This window comes from Cupressus sempervirens, chromosome 2 (assembly GCF_028749045.1).
Source record: "Cupressus sempervirens isolate cs-2001-9-10 chromosome 2, ASM2874904v1, whole genome shotgun sequence".
NCBI lineage: Eukaryota > Viridiplantae > Streptophyta > Pinopsida > Cupressales > Cupressaceae > Cupressus > Cupressus sempervirens.
Genome location: NC_143119.1, coordinates 420,517,238 through 420,538,663, shown reverse-complemented (window position 1 = coordinate 420,538,663; position 21,426 = coordinate 420,517,238). Strand labels below are relative to the sequence as shown.

Below are 21,426 nucleotides of genomic sequence, written 5' to 3'. Positions count from 1 at the left end.
AAAAAACTGTCATGGCATTTCAGATCCTTGAAACTTGCAAATCGGCAATAAATCACCTGAACTGTAGCAAGACAGTGGCTGAAAATAATGATTATAGCAGCAATGTAATCAAAATAGTAGATTTAGGCTTTGAAACCATGAAAATGGGCAACTCTTTGCCTGTATGATAGCAATATTAACTGATGTGGTGGATGAAAGTGAAGATAACAGTAGAGTGCAGTAATAGTTATCCTCCAAATCCTGGCAAATATGAATATTAAGATGTTATTAGATAAGTTATCTTGCAAAATACTCAACCAATGCAATCCTTGTTGATTAAATCTTCAATATAATCTGACCCAAAAAAAAGGCTGTACCGATGTTCGGGGGCCTCATGCCTATAAAGGCATTGCACATAAGGCCTCAATATATTAAAAACTACAAAAAAGATTGAAAATTGACAGGAAAAGATTAGCTGATTTTAGTTCCCTTGTACACCCATATATACCTATCAAGACAATAACACCAAGTTGTGACCCCAAATATTTGCTGATAGAGCATGATGTGGAGATCCAATCCACAGAATATGCTGAATATAAATGGTCAGAAAGGGGAAATGTTCAGAAGGCCTTAGTTATTAAATTCTAATAAATGCATGCAATCATATGGTTTTGGGACCTGAATGCATGGCAGAGTTAGATTTGGCTCAAAATGCTCCCAATGTTAAGTTATCTACGGATACCTAACAAAGATATTTCCTTCAAACCCTTCCACAACTCATATACTTTCATTATAATGATATTGTCTATGAGTTGCTCCATCATTCACCAAACAAACCTACAACATGATGCCATCAAAGGGAGTCCAAGATCATAATCTCTTTTTCAGACTTCTCAAATTCAACAAATCATTTGAAGATTCAAAAGAAGAGCATTTTAAGTTTTAGGAAGATCTTCTTTCTTCAGCGAAGATGGGCAAGCTTGAAGCCATAAACTACTTTGATGTCATATAAGAGATACTACAATCTGCTCTGATAATATGTAAGATTTTCTATAGGGGCAAACCTACCAAACTTTAATTACACAAAAAAGTCCCAATAGCAAAGGCACGCTAAAAGTTGCAGATATGCAATATGACTGCTCTTCCAAAACTAAAAGATGCTATATAATGAATGAGATAAGCTATACAATGTATGCTACAAGTGAATATATATAGAATACACAACTATGAGATGTGAATGTATAATATATGTGGGATAAATTTGTAAAGGATTTAATGCACCCTTCTCAAGTGATAGTCAGATGGGCAAAGGGTTGACCTATCACTCAAGTTCCTGTAGGTCAACGCTAGGATTAGGGGACTGATTATGAGGGTCATAGAGCATTGCAAAGGCTCTATGAGCCATTTATAGCTTTCAGATAGCAGTTCCTACTTTTTGTTGCCAGTTTGGCTAGATTACATAGTGTGAAGTTGTCATTTATGGCAACATATAATCAAGATTGAGTGAGAAGATCTTGAAGATGAGTTTTGGGTTGAAGATTTAGAAAATTGTCTAAGTATCACAGAGTTTATCTGTCACCACAGAGACTATTTTGATCAGTGCAATTCACAAAGGTATTTCTGGCACGTGTGCACTGAGTTACAGATAGAACAAGGTATGGGGATTCTACATCTAAGTGCACAAAGTTGTATGGACAGTATGGACAAAGATATTCCAGTTTTACAGTGATAGTGTTGAACAGACAGCACAGAGCAAAGATAAGGAAATGTTAGGTTAAGGAATTATTTTGTTTACCGAAACAATTACTTAACTAATTAGGGACAACATCCTAGTTGTTAACCTAAGTCAGCAAGAGTTAATTTTGTATTTTGGTAAGTTTATAAAGAAATTAAGGCCATCAGTCCAGGTTATTGTGAAATAACTTGGTATAGAGGATAGTACTTGGGACGCGAAGTTGGTAGAGGTTTATGATATTGTAATGCTATTGTTTGAGATGCAATCTCTGATGTAAGATCAGAGCATAACAGATTTGTTTTGCGAAGAGTAGCAAAGGCAAATCATATATTGAAGATATCAACAGTAGTAAGAGGTTTTGTACTTATCTCTTGTATTGAAGAACATTATTGTATATTACATGTTTGGACAATGGGCTCATCTTGCATACTTTGTATAATTGTAATAGCAACCCCTAGCAGGGTTGAGGCTTCTAGCAAGGACCAGGACACTATATGGATATAATAGACTCCTAACAGAGTCAATATCTGTCACCGGATACTTTTGATTAGTGGATCATGTTGTGGGTATCATCCCCAATGGGGTTTTCCCTTGGCCAGGGTTTCCCTAGTTAACAAAATATGCTGTTATGTGTTGCATTATTTTATGGTTGTGTTTACTATTCAACTTAATCAATTTACTTTCATATGCAAGTTATAAGATTGTTAATGATATCCATATTTGGTCAAAAGTTTGTAGAATAATGATTCACCACCCCCACACTCAATATCTTCTATTTCTAACACTTTTTGGGGAGGTCTCCTATTTTTTAGGGAGAATATAATGTCCCCTTTTTGGATTGTATGGGACACTACGTGACTTATATAATCCTTTCTTGAAATGCTTAATTTATTGATTAAACACAATAACCAATCTAGATGAATGTAGATACAAAGATAATCACAATATGAATGACTAGTAATTCCAAATGCAAATGCTGCAACTTAATATGCTTCAAGAATGCAGTTCACAATATTGTGCTTATTTCTTATATAACAATATAATATATGCACAATACCTTGTATGGTTGTATCTGATCTTTTGTATGTGATGTACACTGCATCTACAGGATGATATAATGATCTCAGAATCAGATATATACCGTCTCCGATTTTATGTAATTGTATATGCAACTCTTTGATATATGAGTCGTCTCTGATATTCCGATAATGGTTTATGTTCCTCCATTAGATTTTGTCTCTGATATTTAGCTGAAATGCCTACACCAGCTTCTATGCTCTATAACCAAGTTCTTCCACAAGGGAAAATATAAGTTTATAAAATATAAATTCTTCTCATTAATATGTGCTATGCATCATGAAAGGGCATGGGTGCAAAGTCATCACTCGTCATGAATATAATTTATTATTCACAATGGTCATTTAAGATTATTGTGAATTAATCACACATGATCATTGGTGATAATATCATAACTAAACATGAATTCTAGAGTTTTGTCGATTACATGGTTAAGCATGTAAAATTGATCTGCAAGACCGGTAATGTCATCAGCTAGTATAATAACACATTAACAATTGTATACTCTAATACATGAATCTGAAGTAATGCCCGATCATGTATTATCAATGCATAATAATATCAATTATGATGATCTACATATTCATCGGCCTTATTATCTGATTGAGGTGTACGTGAATATGATGCTTAATGCAATATGCCATGGATGCATATCCTATGTAGTATTGATGCTATACCGATATACTTATGTCTATGTCGATATATTTATGTATGATGTGGATGTCTTATGTGAGTATGTATGGGACGTCATATCATGGATAGATGCATTCATGTGGATGCCCCTGTCTGTGAGATGTGATGCATATCATAATGGTGATCACATAATGATGAAGCTCACTAGTACATATCACTAGGGTATGTGTCTCCATGGTGGATGGATGCCTTGGTGAGAGTTAAGAACCATCAGTCATAGGATCCACTCTAACTACTAGGAAAAATGCAAGGAATGCAGATATATATACAAGAGAAGGTATGTTTCTTTCCTTGCCCTTATTTACATGTTTCTTTTATTGCTTTCTAAAATAATGTGATATCACAGTCTCCCCTCCAAAAATGCTTGCCCGCAAGAATTTGACTTTTCAGATCTTATGGGTTTCGTTTTGTAGCTGATGCATACTCTGAATGTTCTATCACTTCTTTTCATTATCTCTATCATCGAATGTGATTTCTTCCTTGAATTTTGGAGGAAGAAAAACTCTTTGAGGTTGCAAAGTGGTGTCTTTTTGAACAATTTCATTGTATCTTGAGCGTGTGAGATTTCCTTGGTTCGGAATCCATTAAGGGTGAATTTCTTATTTCCATTCTTGAAGGTAAATGGCTGTTTGTTAATATCTTACTCAAATGGCCCTATACTTTTCATTCATGGAAGTCCTAATATGAGTTTAACATTTCCCAACTCAAGGTTGTGGAATTGAGTAGAATAATTGTAAACTCTTAGTTGCAAAGTGAAAGATGGAGTTATGGTGTTATCGTAAGTGGTTGTTCCATTGGCTAACTTGATTTTAGGACCCTTGTGATTGAGTTCTAGAATGTTTTGTTCTTGAATCCAGTTTTGACTGACGAAAGTGTGAGGAGAATCACTGACTAAAAGAACTCTTATGTTTATATCACCAATTTGACCTAGTATTTGGAAGGTTTCTTGAGTAGGTCCTTCTAGGTTAGCTAGTGTCCCTTCTTCCTTTTCTTCTCCTAGGAGCTTCCCTTCGAAATTTGTAGCACTACTCAAACATCCATCGTCCTCGTAGGGTCTTACTTCAATGTAGTGAATTTGTCCCTCCCCTGAGGCATAACCTTTATCTTCTAAGTTCTTAATGAGTCTCGAAATCTAGTTTGGGTCTTGGGTTTGGTTTCTTGTTAAAAGAAGTAGGATTTTCCTTGGAAGCCAAGTGTTCTTAATTGGGTGGTTTACTCTACTTGATCCAAAACCCATATCCCTTGCTTTCTTGATGGCCTTTTGTAAGGAAAGAGGATTTGATGCTTTCACCCGGCCTCTTAAGGGATTCTGCAATCTATCCATAAAGAGCACAATTAATCTTCTCTCAAATATGTTTGTTACTAAGATTGATATCCTTTGGAATTCGGTGATATAGTCTTCGATAGTCCCTCGTGTTTTACTTGAATCAACTCCTTGAAATGCAACTCAAGGTCTTTATTATCAAACCTTTCTATTAGTTTCGGTGAACTCGAGATAGGAGGTAATCCTCGAATGCCCCGTTGTTATCATTTCATGATGCCACCAATCATGTGCTATAGCATGTAGATGGAGGGCTGCATATTTTGTCTTCTTCCTCTGCCATAGGGTTTAATTGGAAATAAGTCTCCAAATGTTATTAATGGTTGTTGTTAAAATAATCATAATTATCTCCTTCCAGGACTGTGTCCTTCTATCCTTTCTTTCTTATGGTATATGTTATTAATGGTTTTCTCATTCACTTTAGGACAGGACAATAGGCTCTGATACCAATTGTAATGTCCCCCTTTCGGATTGTATGGGATACTACATGAAACATTTAATCTTTTCTTGAAATGTTTATTTTATTGATTAAATACACAATAATCAGTGCAAATGAATGCAGATACAAAGATAATCACAATATGAATGACTAGTGCTTCCAAACGCAAATGCTGCAACTTAATATGCTTAAAGAATGCAGTTTACAATATTGAGGTTGTTTCCAATATAACAATATAATATATGCACAATACCCTGTATGGCTGTATCTGATCTTTTGCATGTGATGTATGTTGCAACTACAGGATTATTCTATGATCTCAGGCAGAGATATGTTGTCTCTGATATTCTGTAATTGTATATCAAACTCTCTGATATATTAGTCATCTCTGATATAATGATATTGGTTTATGCTCCTCTATTAGATGCCATCTTTGATATTTAGATGAAATGCATAAACCAGCGGTTCCTATCGCAACCTTCTATGCTCTATAACTGAGTGCTTCCACAAGGGAATAAATAAGTTTATAAAAAATCAATTCTTCACTACTTCTTGGTGAGTCAATCTGCTTGCATAAACATGTGCTTTGAATCATGAAAGGGCACTGGTGGAAAGTTGTCAACAATCATGAATATAATTTAACATTCACAATAATCATGTACGATTATTGTGAATTGATCACAAATGATTATTGATAATAATATCATAACTAATTGTTGATTACATGATCAAGTATGTATCATTGATCTGCTAGCCCAGTAATGGCATTGGCCAGTAAAATAGCACGTTAACAACTGTAAAATCTGATACATGAATCTAAAATAATGCCCGATCAAGTACCATTGATGCATGAGAATGTCAATTTCGATGATATACATATTCATCGGCCTTGTAATCTGACAGAAGTGTGAATATGATGCTTAATGAAATATGTTTTGGATACATATACAGTCTACGTGGATGCATTTATGTATGATGTGGACGTCTCATGTATGTGAGTATGCATGGGATGTCATACCATGGATGGATGCACTCATGTGGATGGCCATGTATGTGAGATGTGATGCATACTATGATGGTGATCATAGAGAACTAGTAGGGTACTGGAAAACCACCCAAGGGACCACAGAGAAATACAAGAACTTCTTGAGCAGTTTTTGGTGTTTATAGCGAGGTTCATGTTGTTTTAGGGTGAATTCCTATTCTTTAGGAGGAACTACCAGTTAGCTTGCAGGGATTAGTCAAGAACAGGAACCATAGTGTTTCAAATGGAATTCAGATCTGAACCTGAAATTGCATTTTATGAATGAATAAGAAAATATTTCAATATTTCCTGAGTTATGGATTTAAATAAATTAATATTAAAGTGATATTATAATGACTTTATAATAAAACTAGTATAGATAACTTATAATAAAACTAGTATAGATATCAGTTATAAAATACTTAAAATTTACTCTCATAATTTTAGCAAATCATATTTTTATTTTTTATTTTTTATGTGACATTTATGAAATTATTTTGTAAAGTATATTATGTTTATAACAAATATTGAAATTTTGATGTGCAAATGGTTATCAAATTTAAGCTGAAAAGTAATTGTTAACATGAACACACTCACACCATCATAATCCACCCTTTCTGCCATTGTAGAATGCCTATCGGCATTAATAAGTTACATTAATATGGCCCTCTTCCCTAGGTGCATTGACATGAAATAGATTAAATAAAGATGAGAAAACATTATAATAATGAAAAATCCCCCTTAGTGGTCGATCTTTTCATGAGGGGATGAAATTTTATTATAAGCTAATTAAATAAAAGTGCAAAAGTTAATTAATTTGAGGAGAGCTCTTGACATGTTTTCATCAGATTGTGATCTCAGGAATGAAAATTCTTGAGATCCCGGACGTTCCCCCTGATTGTTGGTGGATTGGAATTTATTGGTTCTATCGCCTGATTATAGAATAGAGGTGTTGAATTCTTGTAAGAATCTGAGAAAGGGGATTGAATAGATCACAGAGGTTGCAGATTGAACTAGAAGTGGCAAAATTGAAGAACATTCTACTCCAAGGCATAGCAGTACTTCACCAGGAAGAGGTAGCAGCATGTATTGAAAGGAAATCTGCACTGTTTCAGACTGGTTTTGGACTGATTTGATGTGTTCATTCCAGATTGGTGGTTGAAAATTATGAGTGCAGACATTTTGGTGTGTTTCAGCTAGCCACAAGGTTTGGGCCAAACCATTGACTTCATTCTGGCCATACAACCTACAGAAGCTGCCTACGTCAGCATTACCGGTAAAGAATATAACAGATCTGCAGTGGACTGCACCCAGATTTGTATGTCTCAGTCAGTCATTGAGATTGGGAAGTAGATACAAGTCTATTAACCTTCAACTTATTGACATTTTATCCTGGTACAATTTCTTGTGTGATGTGTTTGGGTGATAATAAAAAGAAATTTAAATTACAGTGAGGGATTAATGTCTGAATCATTTCCATCAGAAATGTAAGTATTTTTTGAATGATTTGAACTTTGAAGTAATGAGCGTGAACTACCTTTATATTTTGTTATTCCTTGAATCTTTGCTTTCACTTCTATGTGCTTTACTAGTTATTTGGTTTCAAGAATAACTGCTGTCAGCCATAAATCGCAGACCAGACTTTGTAATTCCAACAGTTTCACAGAACTCCTCTGGAACTTGCTCCATATTTAAGGGTAAATATTGGTAGGGTTTTTTTACGAAGGAAGATTTATACCATGTGAAATTTTCCATTGGGGTGAATCTCGTCGAATTAAATGGCATTAACATACTACAATTCCAATGCACCACTAAAGATTATAGAAATGCAATGACTCGTTACAGAGAATATAATACAATGGATAAGATGAAATATATAATGTATGCTACAAGTGTACAAATGTATTCTACAAGTGTGCGTGTGTCTATATATATATATAGGATGTTTGTACGAGTTAAGTTTGCTTAATAATCCTACTTTTGGCCCACTGTGGACTACATGCATTCCTAAGCTGGTGAGAAATAATGCCTTCAATCTTATATGTTATATTTATTGTGCCTGGCTTTATCTCTTTAGGTTCAACCCACTTATTGGCTTGGCTCTTCTAATACAGTGTTTTTCTTTAATATTTAGGTTGCAGTTTGCTTTGATTCTTAGTTTTTCTCGTCCATATATTTCTACTAGCTATACCAAGTCTAGTCAATATACTATGGTAGTCTGTGGACATGATAATATGTTTTCTCCAAATAGAAAAAATATTTCACCATTAGTGCTAAACATTTCTACTCATTGCATCAGGATTTTCAGCACATGATTCTTATTAACAGAAACCTTACCTGTATTCCACAAATCTCTAAAGACTATCATATCTGATTGCAGATTTCACTTCACTTGCTACTGATTTCCTATTTAAAATATTGAGTAATGCATGAATAATACCCATCTTCCTTTTTTTCTAGTGCATATATCATATTATCATCATCGAAGACAACTTCTCTTGTTTAAGGAATAGACATAACAAGTGAATACTTGGTACTCCAACAAATCCACTTAGATATGACCTTGAAGCAACTAACCATGCGGTTTTGCACAACTCATCATTTTCAAGGAAAGCCAACAAAAGCTAAAAATAAAAACCCAATGAAGAAATTTAAAAATCAAGGGTGAAAATGACTTCAGCAGACAAAAGATGAACAGTATTAGTCGCCAATGCTTTCATATCTAATACTTCAAAATAATTAAATCGTTTAGATCATATATGAAACAAGAGTGCAGATTAGAGATACCAACACATATACTAAAGAAGCATATAGGAGAGCACATGGTAAGCAAGGTGAGAAACCAAAAATGAGCAGACAAATATGCTTACATTTTCGGGTCCAAAACTGCTACATTGTCAGAAGAATTATTTTCCTCGTGTCCAGCACTGCAAGAAGTTTTGACTGGTACCAAAAAAGATTATACAGATGAGCATTCTAAGGAGAATCAGCAAAATAAAACATGTTTGGTCTCACAACCTTTTTAATTTTCATATCTATTGTTATCTACCAATTTAACTGATTTTTCAATTTATTAAATCTTATTACACAGTTTAACCTTAGTTATTACTTTAAACTAATAGTCTTTCATAATGGCATATATTTCTGTGTTTTCCTTGAGAGGTGAGGAGATGAGCATTAACTAGGAATCTTTTTGGTTTATAAATTTTAGTGAGTTCAATATCAGATTAGGGATCATACTTCTGCCACGGATCAGGAAAATGTTTATGGAGAAGGGGATAAGGTGCGCAGGCCTAATTTATTACATAGAGGTAATTTGGAGATATCGATGGGAATAAAGATATGGTGTCAAAAGATATCTGTCAAAGGAAAGCAAGATTGTCAGCAAATTAAATTAAGGACAAGCACCAAATGAAGCAAAGCAGTAATTTAAAGAGAAAATGGTGGAATTTCTTTTCAGTCCTCATTACTTAAGTCTCTAAGATTTCAGGAACAAAAAATGGAGGTGTAATCCAAATTGGATAACAAAAGTATCATCCAAAAAGCTCAGCTTTCTTGTATCTAGTCAAATTGGTTAAATGCAACTTGAAATACTCTCAAAAACAATCAAACTCAACTTAGAACGAGGTGTGACAGTTGTATAGAAGTCTATATAAATTGCAGATAGTTCTAAGGTGAACTTCAAATCTGGTGCAGGAGCACCTATGCTAACTCCTAGTCCTAGCTCCGGTTTTTGGCTTGTTCTGACCTTAGCCAAGTCAGTTGGTTGTGTTTGGACCTAAGAAGGTCATGTGTGTATACTCCTAGGTGGATTTGACTAGGCTCAATCTATTCTAGTTGTTTTTGTTTACCTTGTATTTAGGTTGTTAGGGATTATGTCTTGTACCCTAGAAGCCTGAGGAAGGTGTGGTTTTGTACTTATTTTGTCCTCTATGATGTTTTTACATCCTTTTTTATAGGTTTGAGGTCATACATTGTCATTTGGCAAAAAGGTGAGAAAGATGTCAAAAAGATGTAAATTGTTGCAAAAGTTGTCAGATAGGTCAAAATGGTCAAGATCATGTAAATTGATGCTCTGAGGGCTAAATCATGCCTAGACATCATAAATGGATCATAGTGGACCAATTTGGAAGTTCCCAAAATGATGGAAGTCAAAGTTGCTAAGAAAAGCAAAAGTTATCAACAACTTTGAAAAGTTGTTTGACAATTTTTTGACAAAAAAGTTGCATAGCGCAAGAAAGAGGTTGTTAGTCAAGATAACTATCTGAAACCTCCCGAGGAACCTATAAGACCATGAGCGAAAACCATTCCAAGGGTTGGAAATTGTAAGAAGTTGTTGTAGGTCAAATCTATATTGTAGCCAACAGGTAGAATTGTATCCGAATAGGCACGTGACGATTGAATCACCCCTTGGGAAGGTATATGTACATCGTCCAGAATGGACTTGGAAGCATCATCATTGTAATCAATCATATCAAATATTGTAATATCTTCTGTATACATGCGAATAATAAAAGGAATACTTATGTGTTACCTGTTCTTGTCTATTGTCTAAATGCATTAATAACCGTTTACCCTGTACGGTAAACATTTGGCGCCATTGCCGATAAGGACGAGGTGCTATGAATGCCGAACACATTGAATAAAGATAGAAATAAGAATCCAGAAGATGATGGCATAAGGGTGGCATGGGAAGTATTAAACCACACACAGCAAAGCAACTAGAGGCACAGACTCCAACAACTCACTGAAGGGTACGGCAGTGGTGGCACAGGAGGTGAACACGGTACCATGGAAGCACTGACGAACAGAGTGCAGTCGCCAAGTCGATCAAGGGAAAGGTTGATAGAAGAAGCCCAAGAAAGGCGAAGGGTGATCGAAGGAACAAAGGAAGAATTGGCAAACTGGTATACGCCCAGGGGGAATCCAAACGGAAAGGAAAGGACCAGCATGGCTCGAAGTGTCGAAGGAACTCGAGCGTAGGGTGAACTCTTCATCCTTGATACACCTGACGAGCAAATACAGTTTGGTTGAAAAAACCAAGTCCTTGAGGAGGCTTTCACACCACTTGAGAATGTAGGTGTTTGTAACGCGAGTGTTCAAAGCAGTATGAAAGTATAGAACAACGCGGGTACAGACAATAGTGCACAACAAAAGAAAGGCAGGGAAATGATAGCCGGTCCAAAGGACAAGTTACCAAAGTTCAACGGGGATGGCACAATTGACTTGATCAGACACTATAAAACTTGCAAAACGATTTGGACAGCGAATGGAGAAAGCAACCATGACGAATGGGCAAGGCGATTTCCAGCCACCTTACGAGGTGTAGCAATCGATTGGTTTTCAGACACTGATCCGGCAAAGCTAACGACATGGGAAAACATAAAGGAATTTATTATAGAGTTTCAACTACTACGAGACAACAATGAGATAGTAGCAAAAATCTACACCACAAAACAAGGAAAAAATGAAACAGTCTGTGTATTTGCTAGGAAGCTAAAAGAATTAGTAAACAAAATGGAAAGTAAGCCAGCAGACGGGCTGAAAAAGAGATGGTTCATAGAAGGACTACGCACAGAGTTAAAAAGAAAAATGAAGATTGTACTGCCATCGTCATACACTGAAGCATACAATTGAGCGATGGACTTAGAGAGTGAATAGAAGACAAAAAAGAAGAAGAAAAGTAGATCATCCGACTCGGATGAATCCTCTTCTGTAGATAGCAGTGGGGATGAAAAGGGTACTAAAAAGGTCCGAGCTCTCCAGAAAGATATGATTAGGATGATGAAAGAGTTTAAGAATATGCAAAAAGGGAATAGCCAAACCAAAGAAAACGAGCTATGGTGCATAGAATGCAAAACCAAAGGTCACACTAAGGCTGTCCGAAGAATCAGTTCTGTGATATCTGCCAAATTGTGGGATATTCCACAAAGGAATGCCCGTTCAATATGAAAACAAGAGGGCATCAACAAGTGCTCCTGACACAAGAAGCATCCACATCAAGAGGGAACGGAAACACAAACAATGATGGTGCCACCTCAAGTGGGTACAAAAACAATAGAAGAGGACAAAACAACACCAACAACAACAATAATAACGACAGCTGCAGTTGAATTCAGTATGATGCGAACGGCCAACATATGGTTCAATGTCAGGCATACAACTTGTGAGGCCACTTCGCATGAAACTGTACAACGGCGAACACACCGAAGTTTTTATGCAGATGGTATGGTCCTAGAGACCATGAAGATGCCAAGTGCCCGAAATCAAAATCAGGAGTGAATTTGATCAGTATCGAATCAGGAACGGACGAAGAGGAAGTCCTAGCAATTACACATAAACAGGCAAAGCTGTACCTAGACCCGACGGAAGAAAAGAAGAGACTGGAAGAAGCATGTGCGGAAATTGAGAAAGGAATGCAGATAGAGAAATCACAAACAAAGAAGGGGGACGCTGCAAGTACCTCAATGAGGAACTGCGTAGAACAAAACATCATAAGGCAAATATTACAAACTGAAGTACCAATAAAATTAAATGATCCGATCCTCACAATGCCCCAACTACGAACAGCACTCACAAACATGGCTTCGGCTGCTAAACTACCAGAAGAACCTAGGAAGGCAAAGGAAAGCAGAACAAGTGCGACAGACTCAATGCTGCTAGCTCTCACATCAAGAAGGCATCTGGCGGTCGTAGAAATGGATATATTGGGAACAATCCTCTCAAACACAATTGTGGATGGAGGTATGGGGGTAAATGTCCTACCAGAAGATATCTAGAAGAAGCTGGGACAACCGACGTTGTGGCCACCCATGTTTCAATTGCTAACTGCAAACCAACATGGCATTAAGCCTCTAGGGATCCTAATGGCACAACCAATGACTATTGGAACACAGTCGTTCCTACTCGACTTTGTAGTCATCCCGATAAAAAGAAGGGGATATGATGCCACTCTTGGACAAGGATGGCTCGTATAGGCAAAGGTTAAACATGATTGGAAGAAGAATACACTACCAATGGAGAGCAAAGGACGGAGATTCATTATTGATTTACACACACAAATGGTGGGAGAAGAAGCCGGATCGTCCGATTCAAAAGGAGAGGATGAAGGTAAAAAGCAAATGGAACTGAATGAGGAAGGAGTCCTATGGTTAGAAGGTGGATCGAAGGACAACAATCTGGATTCGGTAAATGGTCTACTCCACTAGCAGATAGAGGATTATGAACTCTTACAAAGCTGCAACATACTAACGATAGAGGAAGAATGCAACGGAGACGGATTTCCAAAAGAATTTAGAGAAATAAAAGAAGGGAACGCACAACTGGATGAAACACCTGCACATGAATTCAATAAGGAAAAGCCAATAAAATATGAAGAGGCCACAGTACAAACCATGAATCTGGGAGATGATACCGAACCAAAGAACACACTGGTGGAAGATAACTGAAATGCAGTATTAAAAACAGCTGCATTTAAAATAGTACAGCCTTTTAGGAAAGCAAAGCAAGTACACCGTACAGACAAGCGTCAAAAGAAATTCTGGTCGTACGAGCATGTGTGGAGAGTGGAAGGGAGTATGTTTGCCATGAAACAAGGTCGTACAACCTATCAGGAGCGTAAGCAAGAAAGGAAGGCAGTAAAGAAAAATAAAATGTTGTACGACCTAGGAAGGACGTCGTACGACCAGACAAAAGGCAGCAAGAAATCACAAGTGATCTACCGTACGGCCAAACAGGAGAAGATATTGTACATGACACACTATATGGCTCAAGAGGGGAAGAAGTATCACTGTACGGGTAATAACTAGCTAGTGAATTAGACCGTACAGACTCAAGGAGAACATAAGTTAATGCACCATATGGCCTTAAGGAAATCACAAAGACCGTATGGCAATTTGCATGTTTGGGAAAGATTGTACCAAAATCCAGAGAGAGCTTTGACCCATGCGGAGAAGAGAAGAATACACCGTACAACTAGAAATTTGCAAGAAGAGACCTAGAGGTGCACCGTACAGCAAGCACAAGGCAAGGGAAAAATACCGTACGGATTGGAGGTATCGTACGAACAAGGAGCTACCACCATACGACCAAGTAGATGCCTACCGTATGAACATGAGTACTGTACGACCAAAGAGGAGTACCGTACGAACATAAAGTAAAACTGTACAGACAACAGATAAGACCATACGATCTAGGACATCAACACCGTACGGCCAGACAGAGGAGTACAATTCGGGCTAAGACACTATACAACAAGAGAAGAGGTGATAAGAAGCAAACCACACGGCCGTACAACAGAAGAGAGTAACACAATTGCTGTACGAAAGTCCATACGGCATGGGAAGAACACAGTATGACCAACTATAAAAGACAAATATTGTCGTACAGCCTTGATTAGCATACTTTGTGGTGACCGTACAAACTACTTGCAGAGGCAGTGCATTGTGTAGCCGTACACCATACGGTATTGGCAGCGAGGTTGTAACACAACACAAAAGTCTGAGATCACCGAACAAACTCTCTTGAAGGTAAGGAGATTGCAGTACACCAGTAGACACAGAAGACAGGTGCTAGGAGGTTGTAAAAAAAAAGACGACAAAAAATAAAAACAGTTGAGAATGGAAAACGTATGGTACTGGAGGGATAGACATAAACAAGTATGAAGAAAACATAAGCAGTTGGCAGAAAGAGTGTGGGATTGGAAGAAAATCACAAAAATGGTGTGTTCCATGGACTTCTGTGTGGGTTTGAGAGTGTTAATTTGGTCTTGGCGGCCCCGCCCTATATCTCGACAGGGAGCGCGCCTGGGGCTCTGCCCCTCGACCCGCTGGGGCGATGCCCCGTAGACCCCCAGTCAATTCAGTTATCAGTCGTGGGAAGTGTGACCAATTGATGAGACCTAGAGCTGCTGCAGGCATGGAGTGTTTGTCTGCCAAAAGTGGAGAGAGCACTGGAGCAAGCCTTTCGAGAGGGATGCTACGCTTTGAGGCATTCTGAAGTAGGTGTTTGACGTGAGGTTGTCTTGGTGGATGCACAAAGAGCTTGGGAGGAGCTAATCACCCAGTTGGAGGCAGTAGAGCGACACTTGGCTCGGTGTACCCAGGAGTTGGAAGCAAAGAAGGCAGCACAGGTGGCTATCAAGGTCAACTTGGCTAAGGAGACAATATTGTTTTAGCAAAGGCTACAGATGCAATGTGTTTTGGAGACCAGTTTGGTGCAAGCATGGGAGAAATGTGAATGTGATGTGAAGGAAAAAGATCTATCCTATTATAGTTTGTCAAAGCTAATGTATTCTATTTTGTTAATCTGTCTCGAATATTTTGTAATTGTCATCTGAAGACGACTTTTCTTTTAGGGGGGATGATGTTGTCAGTAAATTCTATATTGTAGCCAATGGGTAGAATTGTATTCGAATGGGCACGTGACAGTTGTAACCCCCTCGAGAAGGTATATGTACACCGTCAGGAATGGACTTGGAAGCATCATCGTTGTAATCAATCATATCAAATATTGTAGTATCTTCTGTATACATGCGAATAATAAAAGGAATACTTCTGTGTTACATGTTCTTGTCTATTGTTTGAATGCATTAATAACCGTTTACCCTGTACAGTAAACAGAAGTGAGTTTTGAAAAGTGAAAGGCACAAGTTGTTGTTCCAATTTTTGACAGTTTTGAGGTTTTTCATTGCAAGAGTGTCTTAATGGACTAAATCACTTCTATTTCTGTTTCATCCTTGTATCATGCCCATACAGTGCTTTTTCATTTAGAGTGCAAGTTGATAGGAAGTAGATTGGTTGTAGTTTGAAAATCATGTGTAATTAGTCTGTTTGTTGTTCTATTTTGGCAGTTTTTGTGTAAAATGACTCCTCCATCAATCCTCACCGTGGAACCATCATGGCTTTGAGGGACATGGAAGTGGAGTCTATGTACAATGTATATAGCAAAGGAAAGGCCTGGACAAACTATTTTGCTCTTTTTCAAGCGATGCCCTAGGAAAGATTTCAGTGCATGGCTAGGCGATCACAATGCTAGCAAGTGGAATTTGGTGGATTGAATGTGTTAGATACTTCAATCTGAGAGTTAGATAAGGAGGAGGGATGTGTGAGGAAGCCATGTGCCAAAGGAGAAGGTTACAAGACTAGTTTTGTTATGAATTTCACTAGACCCTAGTGAATGCTGATTGGAAATGCTTGAAACCCTTAGTTTTAGGCATAAAAATAGCAAAGGGGTGTATAGACAAGTTGAGGACCTGAGACCCACAAAATCTTGAAGCTTTCCCAAAAGGGTATCCACAATGGAGGTTAGTTTGTCACCTTGTTAAGAGAAATTTGGAGCTATAACCCAAAAACCAACTTTAGAGGCCTAATTCTACTAGGTCTAATTAGGATAGTTTTGTCAAGTTTGAGGGAATCGATAAGAAGACCTATGGATTTTGAGTCCAAGAGGTTAGGGGAGGACTAAAAACCATCAAGTTGCATTCCTCACTCCATGTTGAAGATAGAATGTCCATTTTTGGTATAGTTGTAAGCTTGAGAAATAGGTGGGAATGTCCTTACGATGAATGCAAGTTGTAAAATCAGTGGTGTAGCTAGATGGTGAAGAATGGAGGGTAGGATAGATATCCTCTTGAGGTTAGGGTGACAAAGGGGAGCCCTAATAGGCTAGAAGAGAGCCTAGGTGAGTCCTTAGAGAAGGAAAGGACTAGTAAGCAATCCAGCTTACATCAAAATCTCAGGATCAACCACAGGTCCCAAGCAAAAACAATTTTTTTAAAATGGATAGTTGTGTAAATGACAGCTTCCAATTGCAACAAGTGGCGATTTGAGAAACACCACATATAGTGAGGGTTCAGGCATTTATTAAGTCATATTATGCATTTAATATTTGTAGCAAGGTAGTTGCACCTTATCTAGTGGTTATGTGTAATCTATTTTCTTATCGGCCCATGAAGGCAATGTAATTTTCTAATTAGCCCACATGGTGGTGCTTAATTGTAATTGGGTGGACTTTGACATTTGTAACTATGGTTATGATAACCCATAGTTACACCACCCTGGGAAACAAGGAGACAGGGGGATAGGTTCCCAGGACGGGGGGACAGAGGGGCCTCAATTTGGGGATGGCAGCGGGAGACAGGGTGTGTATAGTATATACTATACATATGGTACTTAAAATGCTAATTATGAAAATGTATAACAATATAAGACATAAAGATGAAGTATAAGTTCATCATGACTGCTATTGCTAGCTTAGTTCTCCATTGCATTCTAAAATTGAACAATAGAAGAGATTTAACTTCTAACTTCTAACTTCTATCAACTAAATTAATAATTTAATAATCAAAGATTTACATTCAAAAGTCAGATATCAATTTATCAGAAGTATGAGTATCACTATCTCATTAATGTCATCATACAGATAATTACATCAAGTACCATCAAGCATGATATGATCACAATGTTCAATGGTTCATATATCCAAGATCAGAAACAAGTACAAAATCAAAATGTCAAGGCCCAAGGGTTGCCAAAATACAATAAAGCCTAGAGGCCTCTAATCATCCCCATTAGTCTCAACAAACTCATCATCATCCAAACTCTCAGACTTTCCAAGGGGGTAAGACCCACGAGAGGAACACCAACCAACCCTACATCAGAAATCTCCTCATCCTCATCAATCTATGATGGCTCCTCTGGCTCTACATCCCATCATGTTGCAGGGCTCTCCTTGTACACACATGTTTTGCAATCAGTGATATACAAGGCACAATGTACAACCCCTAGCTTCTCTTCTCTCTTGTTCCTCTTAAGAGAGTGGACAAAGCTATAAGTAGACCAGCTTCTCTGATAAGTTACAAAGCTAGATACCTAAGATAGCAATCAAATGACAAGTATGAGAATCAGAAAATTGATATTCATAACTAAAAGTGAAAAATTATAATTTAGGTTTTAAAGTTGAAGAACGAGAAACTTGAGATAGGAGACAAATGGCTAGTGTGGTAGTTGTTGATTTGGGTCCATGATAATTCCACCACAAAATTGGATCCTCTCGTGCCATTGTTTTTATGTCCGCCTTCACTCTAGTTGCATAACCCCTAAGAGTAGCAAATCTGGTCCACCCTATTATCTCAATGTCATACATCATATCAGTAGTCTTGAAGAACCCTTCCTTCACTTGAGAATCAAATTTTAAATTTTAAAATTCATAAGTGTGAGTGTACTAACTTCTAACATCTAAAATCTAAGACATAAAGATGATTAGGATTACAATGAGTAGCATGATAACATGACAAATTGATAATAGATTACCTCATCATCATTCAGTGGTGTAACTCTACCAAGCCTAGGAATATACCACTACAAATTCAATGCATAAGAAGCCATGTATAAGCGAGTGTTGAGGCTGTCCCATCTATGTTGAATAATAGGCTGAATGTGTTCATTGTAAAATGCTAAACTAGGGTCCTCTCTTGCACAACTGCCCTCATCTAGACAAGCATAGAATTATTGCACTCATACACCTCTCCAAGGCTAGGTGAATCCCCATCCCCATATTTGATGACCTAGAAAACTGGAGTGATGATAGCAACTATGTATTTTGCATCACTCCAAATGTCGCTCTTCACTATCTCCTTCACCCTCATCCCTACTCTATCCTAGACCCATCCCACCTATTCCACTCATTCGTCATAACCATGAGTTGCAATAGCTCCTGCAACTCAAGCATTATCTCCACAAGAACGAAGTAGGATGCATATCGGGTCTCAACTAGTTTCAGGAACTCCTTTGCAAAGCTCCCAGAAAGGGCATGTGAGGTGTAGTGATTGCAAATAACCATTTGCACATCTCTACCATTGCTCACTACTCCCTTAATCCACGCAATCCTCCCCATGTCCTTTAATGCATTGTTCATGGCATGCACACAACATGGAGTCCACGAAATATGTGTGTATGCTGCCTCAAAAAGTCTTCCCCGTAGCTTTACACACAAGTGTTACAACTATCACTACTTGGACCACATTCTGTGGCCCAACCTCAATAATTGTTTGAGGATGTCAAACTGAAAATCTGCACCCTTTCGATGCCTTGAACAATCAATAGTCCTGACAAAAAATGGCCCCTCTGTGCATATAATTATGATATTGATGAGTGGATGGTTCATAATGTCCATCAACCCATTCATGATGATGTTGCACCCATACTCCTCCAAACTAGCCTCATTCTCTCCATCTGTGTAGCAATCTTGGCATACTCTTTATCCAAGACTGTAGTCCACAATATGTGCTCACCTGGTGGTACAAATGAAGGTCCTCCTCCCCTTGCCATGAGCTGCATCATCTCCTTATAATAGGAGATCATGTCACATGAAGAGGTATGCCATTTGAAAAAAGAAATCTCTCAATGGAACCCTCTATCTCCTCTTTTATGTGGGTATTAAATAAATCAGCTATGGGGTTACTTTAGATGACACCTTTCTTTTTCCCTTGCTCAATTGTGCTTCAGCCATAGCACTAAATGTGTAAGAAGGACCCAAGGCTGCCCCTCCAAATGATCTCTCTGCCGCAGTTCTAAGAGTAGGAATGTGTGGTTCAGCCTGCTAAAGAGTCTAAATTTGTTGCTTGCCAGTTAAGGTAATAGGTATCTCAACTCCCAAGTCATTTGGAACACCCTAAAGCTTGTTGAACTCGATTTTGTAATGCAATTTTTTTTTTCTTCAAGAAATCACATGCATCCAGATGTTTTCCTAACCAAAAGAGGAAGTGTGCATTCACTATATTGATGTTGCCAAACCATTTTGTTCCGCCAATGTTGCATTTCCACTTCCTTGTACCACCACTTGATGGTCTCCGTGCATCTATTCTTGTTACAAATTGTTAGAGAGGAGATTTAGGATCATAACTACCCCTAGCCCACTTTGCCAAAATAGTGGAGGGGCAATCTGTAGCTGGTGGACCAGGTGACTAATTATCTACGGATTGAGATTCGGTTCCTCATTCTTTTCATCATGTTGACGGTAATAATCTTCTTGGTTGCTATGAGAATGGGCTTCTAATTCCATCTCATCATCAGTCTGACTTGAGTCATGATTGTGGGAGCTCATTTTCACTTTGCATTTCACAAAATGAAAAAAAATACATGCTTTCAACCTATGCTCTTCTTCAAAATCACAAATTTTTTGATTAAAATTTAAGCAACAAAAATTTGGAAATGAAACATCAAGAATCTACTAAAATATAGAAATAAAATTCAACTAGAACTAATAACTAATAACTAAAAACTAAAAACAATGAACTTGACTTGAAAAATCAGAAAATAAAATTAAAAAACCATGAAAAACCGTACCTTTTGCTTGAAAAATCTCTTGAACAAACTGAAAAATCTTCCTTCTCTTCTTCTTGCCACTTGTCGCTCTTCTTTGCCTTCCAATCACTCTCTTCACTCAAACATGAACCATTTTATGAGCTCTTAACTCTTCTTGCTGCTGTTGCAAAAATTGGAAAACCATGAAATGAATAGAAATGAGAAAACATAGAGGTTTTACTCCAAATGGGCCCCATACCCTAGGGCTAACAAACAATTAAAATTTAATATAAAACCTTGCAAAAAAAACTTCACTTTTTGGATTGCAAAAAATGGTGGACACCCCTTTGTACCCTAAAGGGGTTGAGGGACGTTTCCCTATCCCCCCAAAGGATGCAGGGAATCCCCCTACCCCTGATGAAACAACAGCCCACTGGTGAAAGTTCCTTGTGAAGGCTTTAAAATATTGATAGGAAAAGAGCAAAGTGACAAAAGAATTGCAGTGGACGAAACAAAGGTAAAATTTGATTTTGTTGAACATTGCTTTTTTTATCAGTGATTATTAATGATTTTAAAAATAACATAAGTTGATACATCTCAAAATAAAGTCTTTCTAACACTGAGTATGAAATCTACATCATCCACCTAGCTATACATCTTGTGACTACATATGTAGCAAACTACTTACATTACAAAGGATTAACAATACTTCCCAACGCAAAGACATCCATGAACAAAATGAAGCAAAGGACCAAAATTTCCATAACCAATGCTAGGCTCGAGCTCAAACAAATTGGTATTTAAGCATATCTATGACAAATTTTGACTAGGACATCAAAAAAGAACGCCAGGCCT

At 37.5% G+C, this 21,426-nt stretch overlaps 1 protein-coding gene across 4 annotated transcripts in view; it reads right to left on the bottom strand.

Annotated features, from left to right (window-relative positions):
• Positions 1 to 21,426, bottom strand: part of LOC149572885 (protein PHR1-LIKE 1-like) — a 71,949-nt gene that overhangs the window by 44,349 nt on the left and 6,174 nt on the right. For all 4 annotated transcript variants that reach the window (XM_089813987.1, XM_089813990.1, XM_089813988.1 and 1 more), the window contains exon 6: positions 9,139 to 9,211. In XM_089813987.1, coding sequence (XP_089670113.1) covers positions 9,139 to 9,211 — 73 coding nt within the window. The remainder of the gene's footprint in view (positions 1 to 9,138; positions 9,212 to 21,426) is intronic.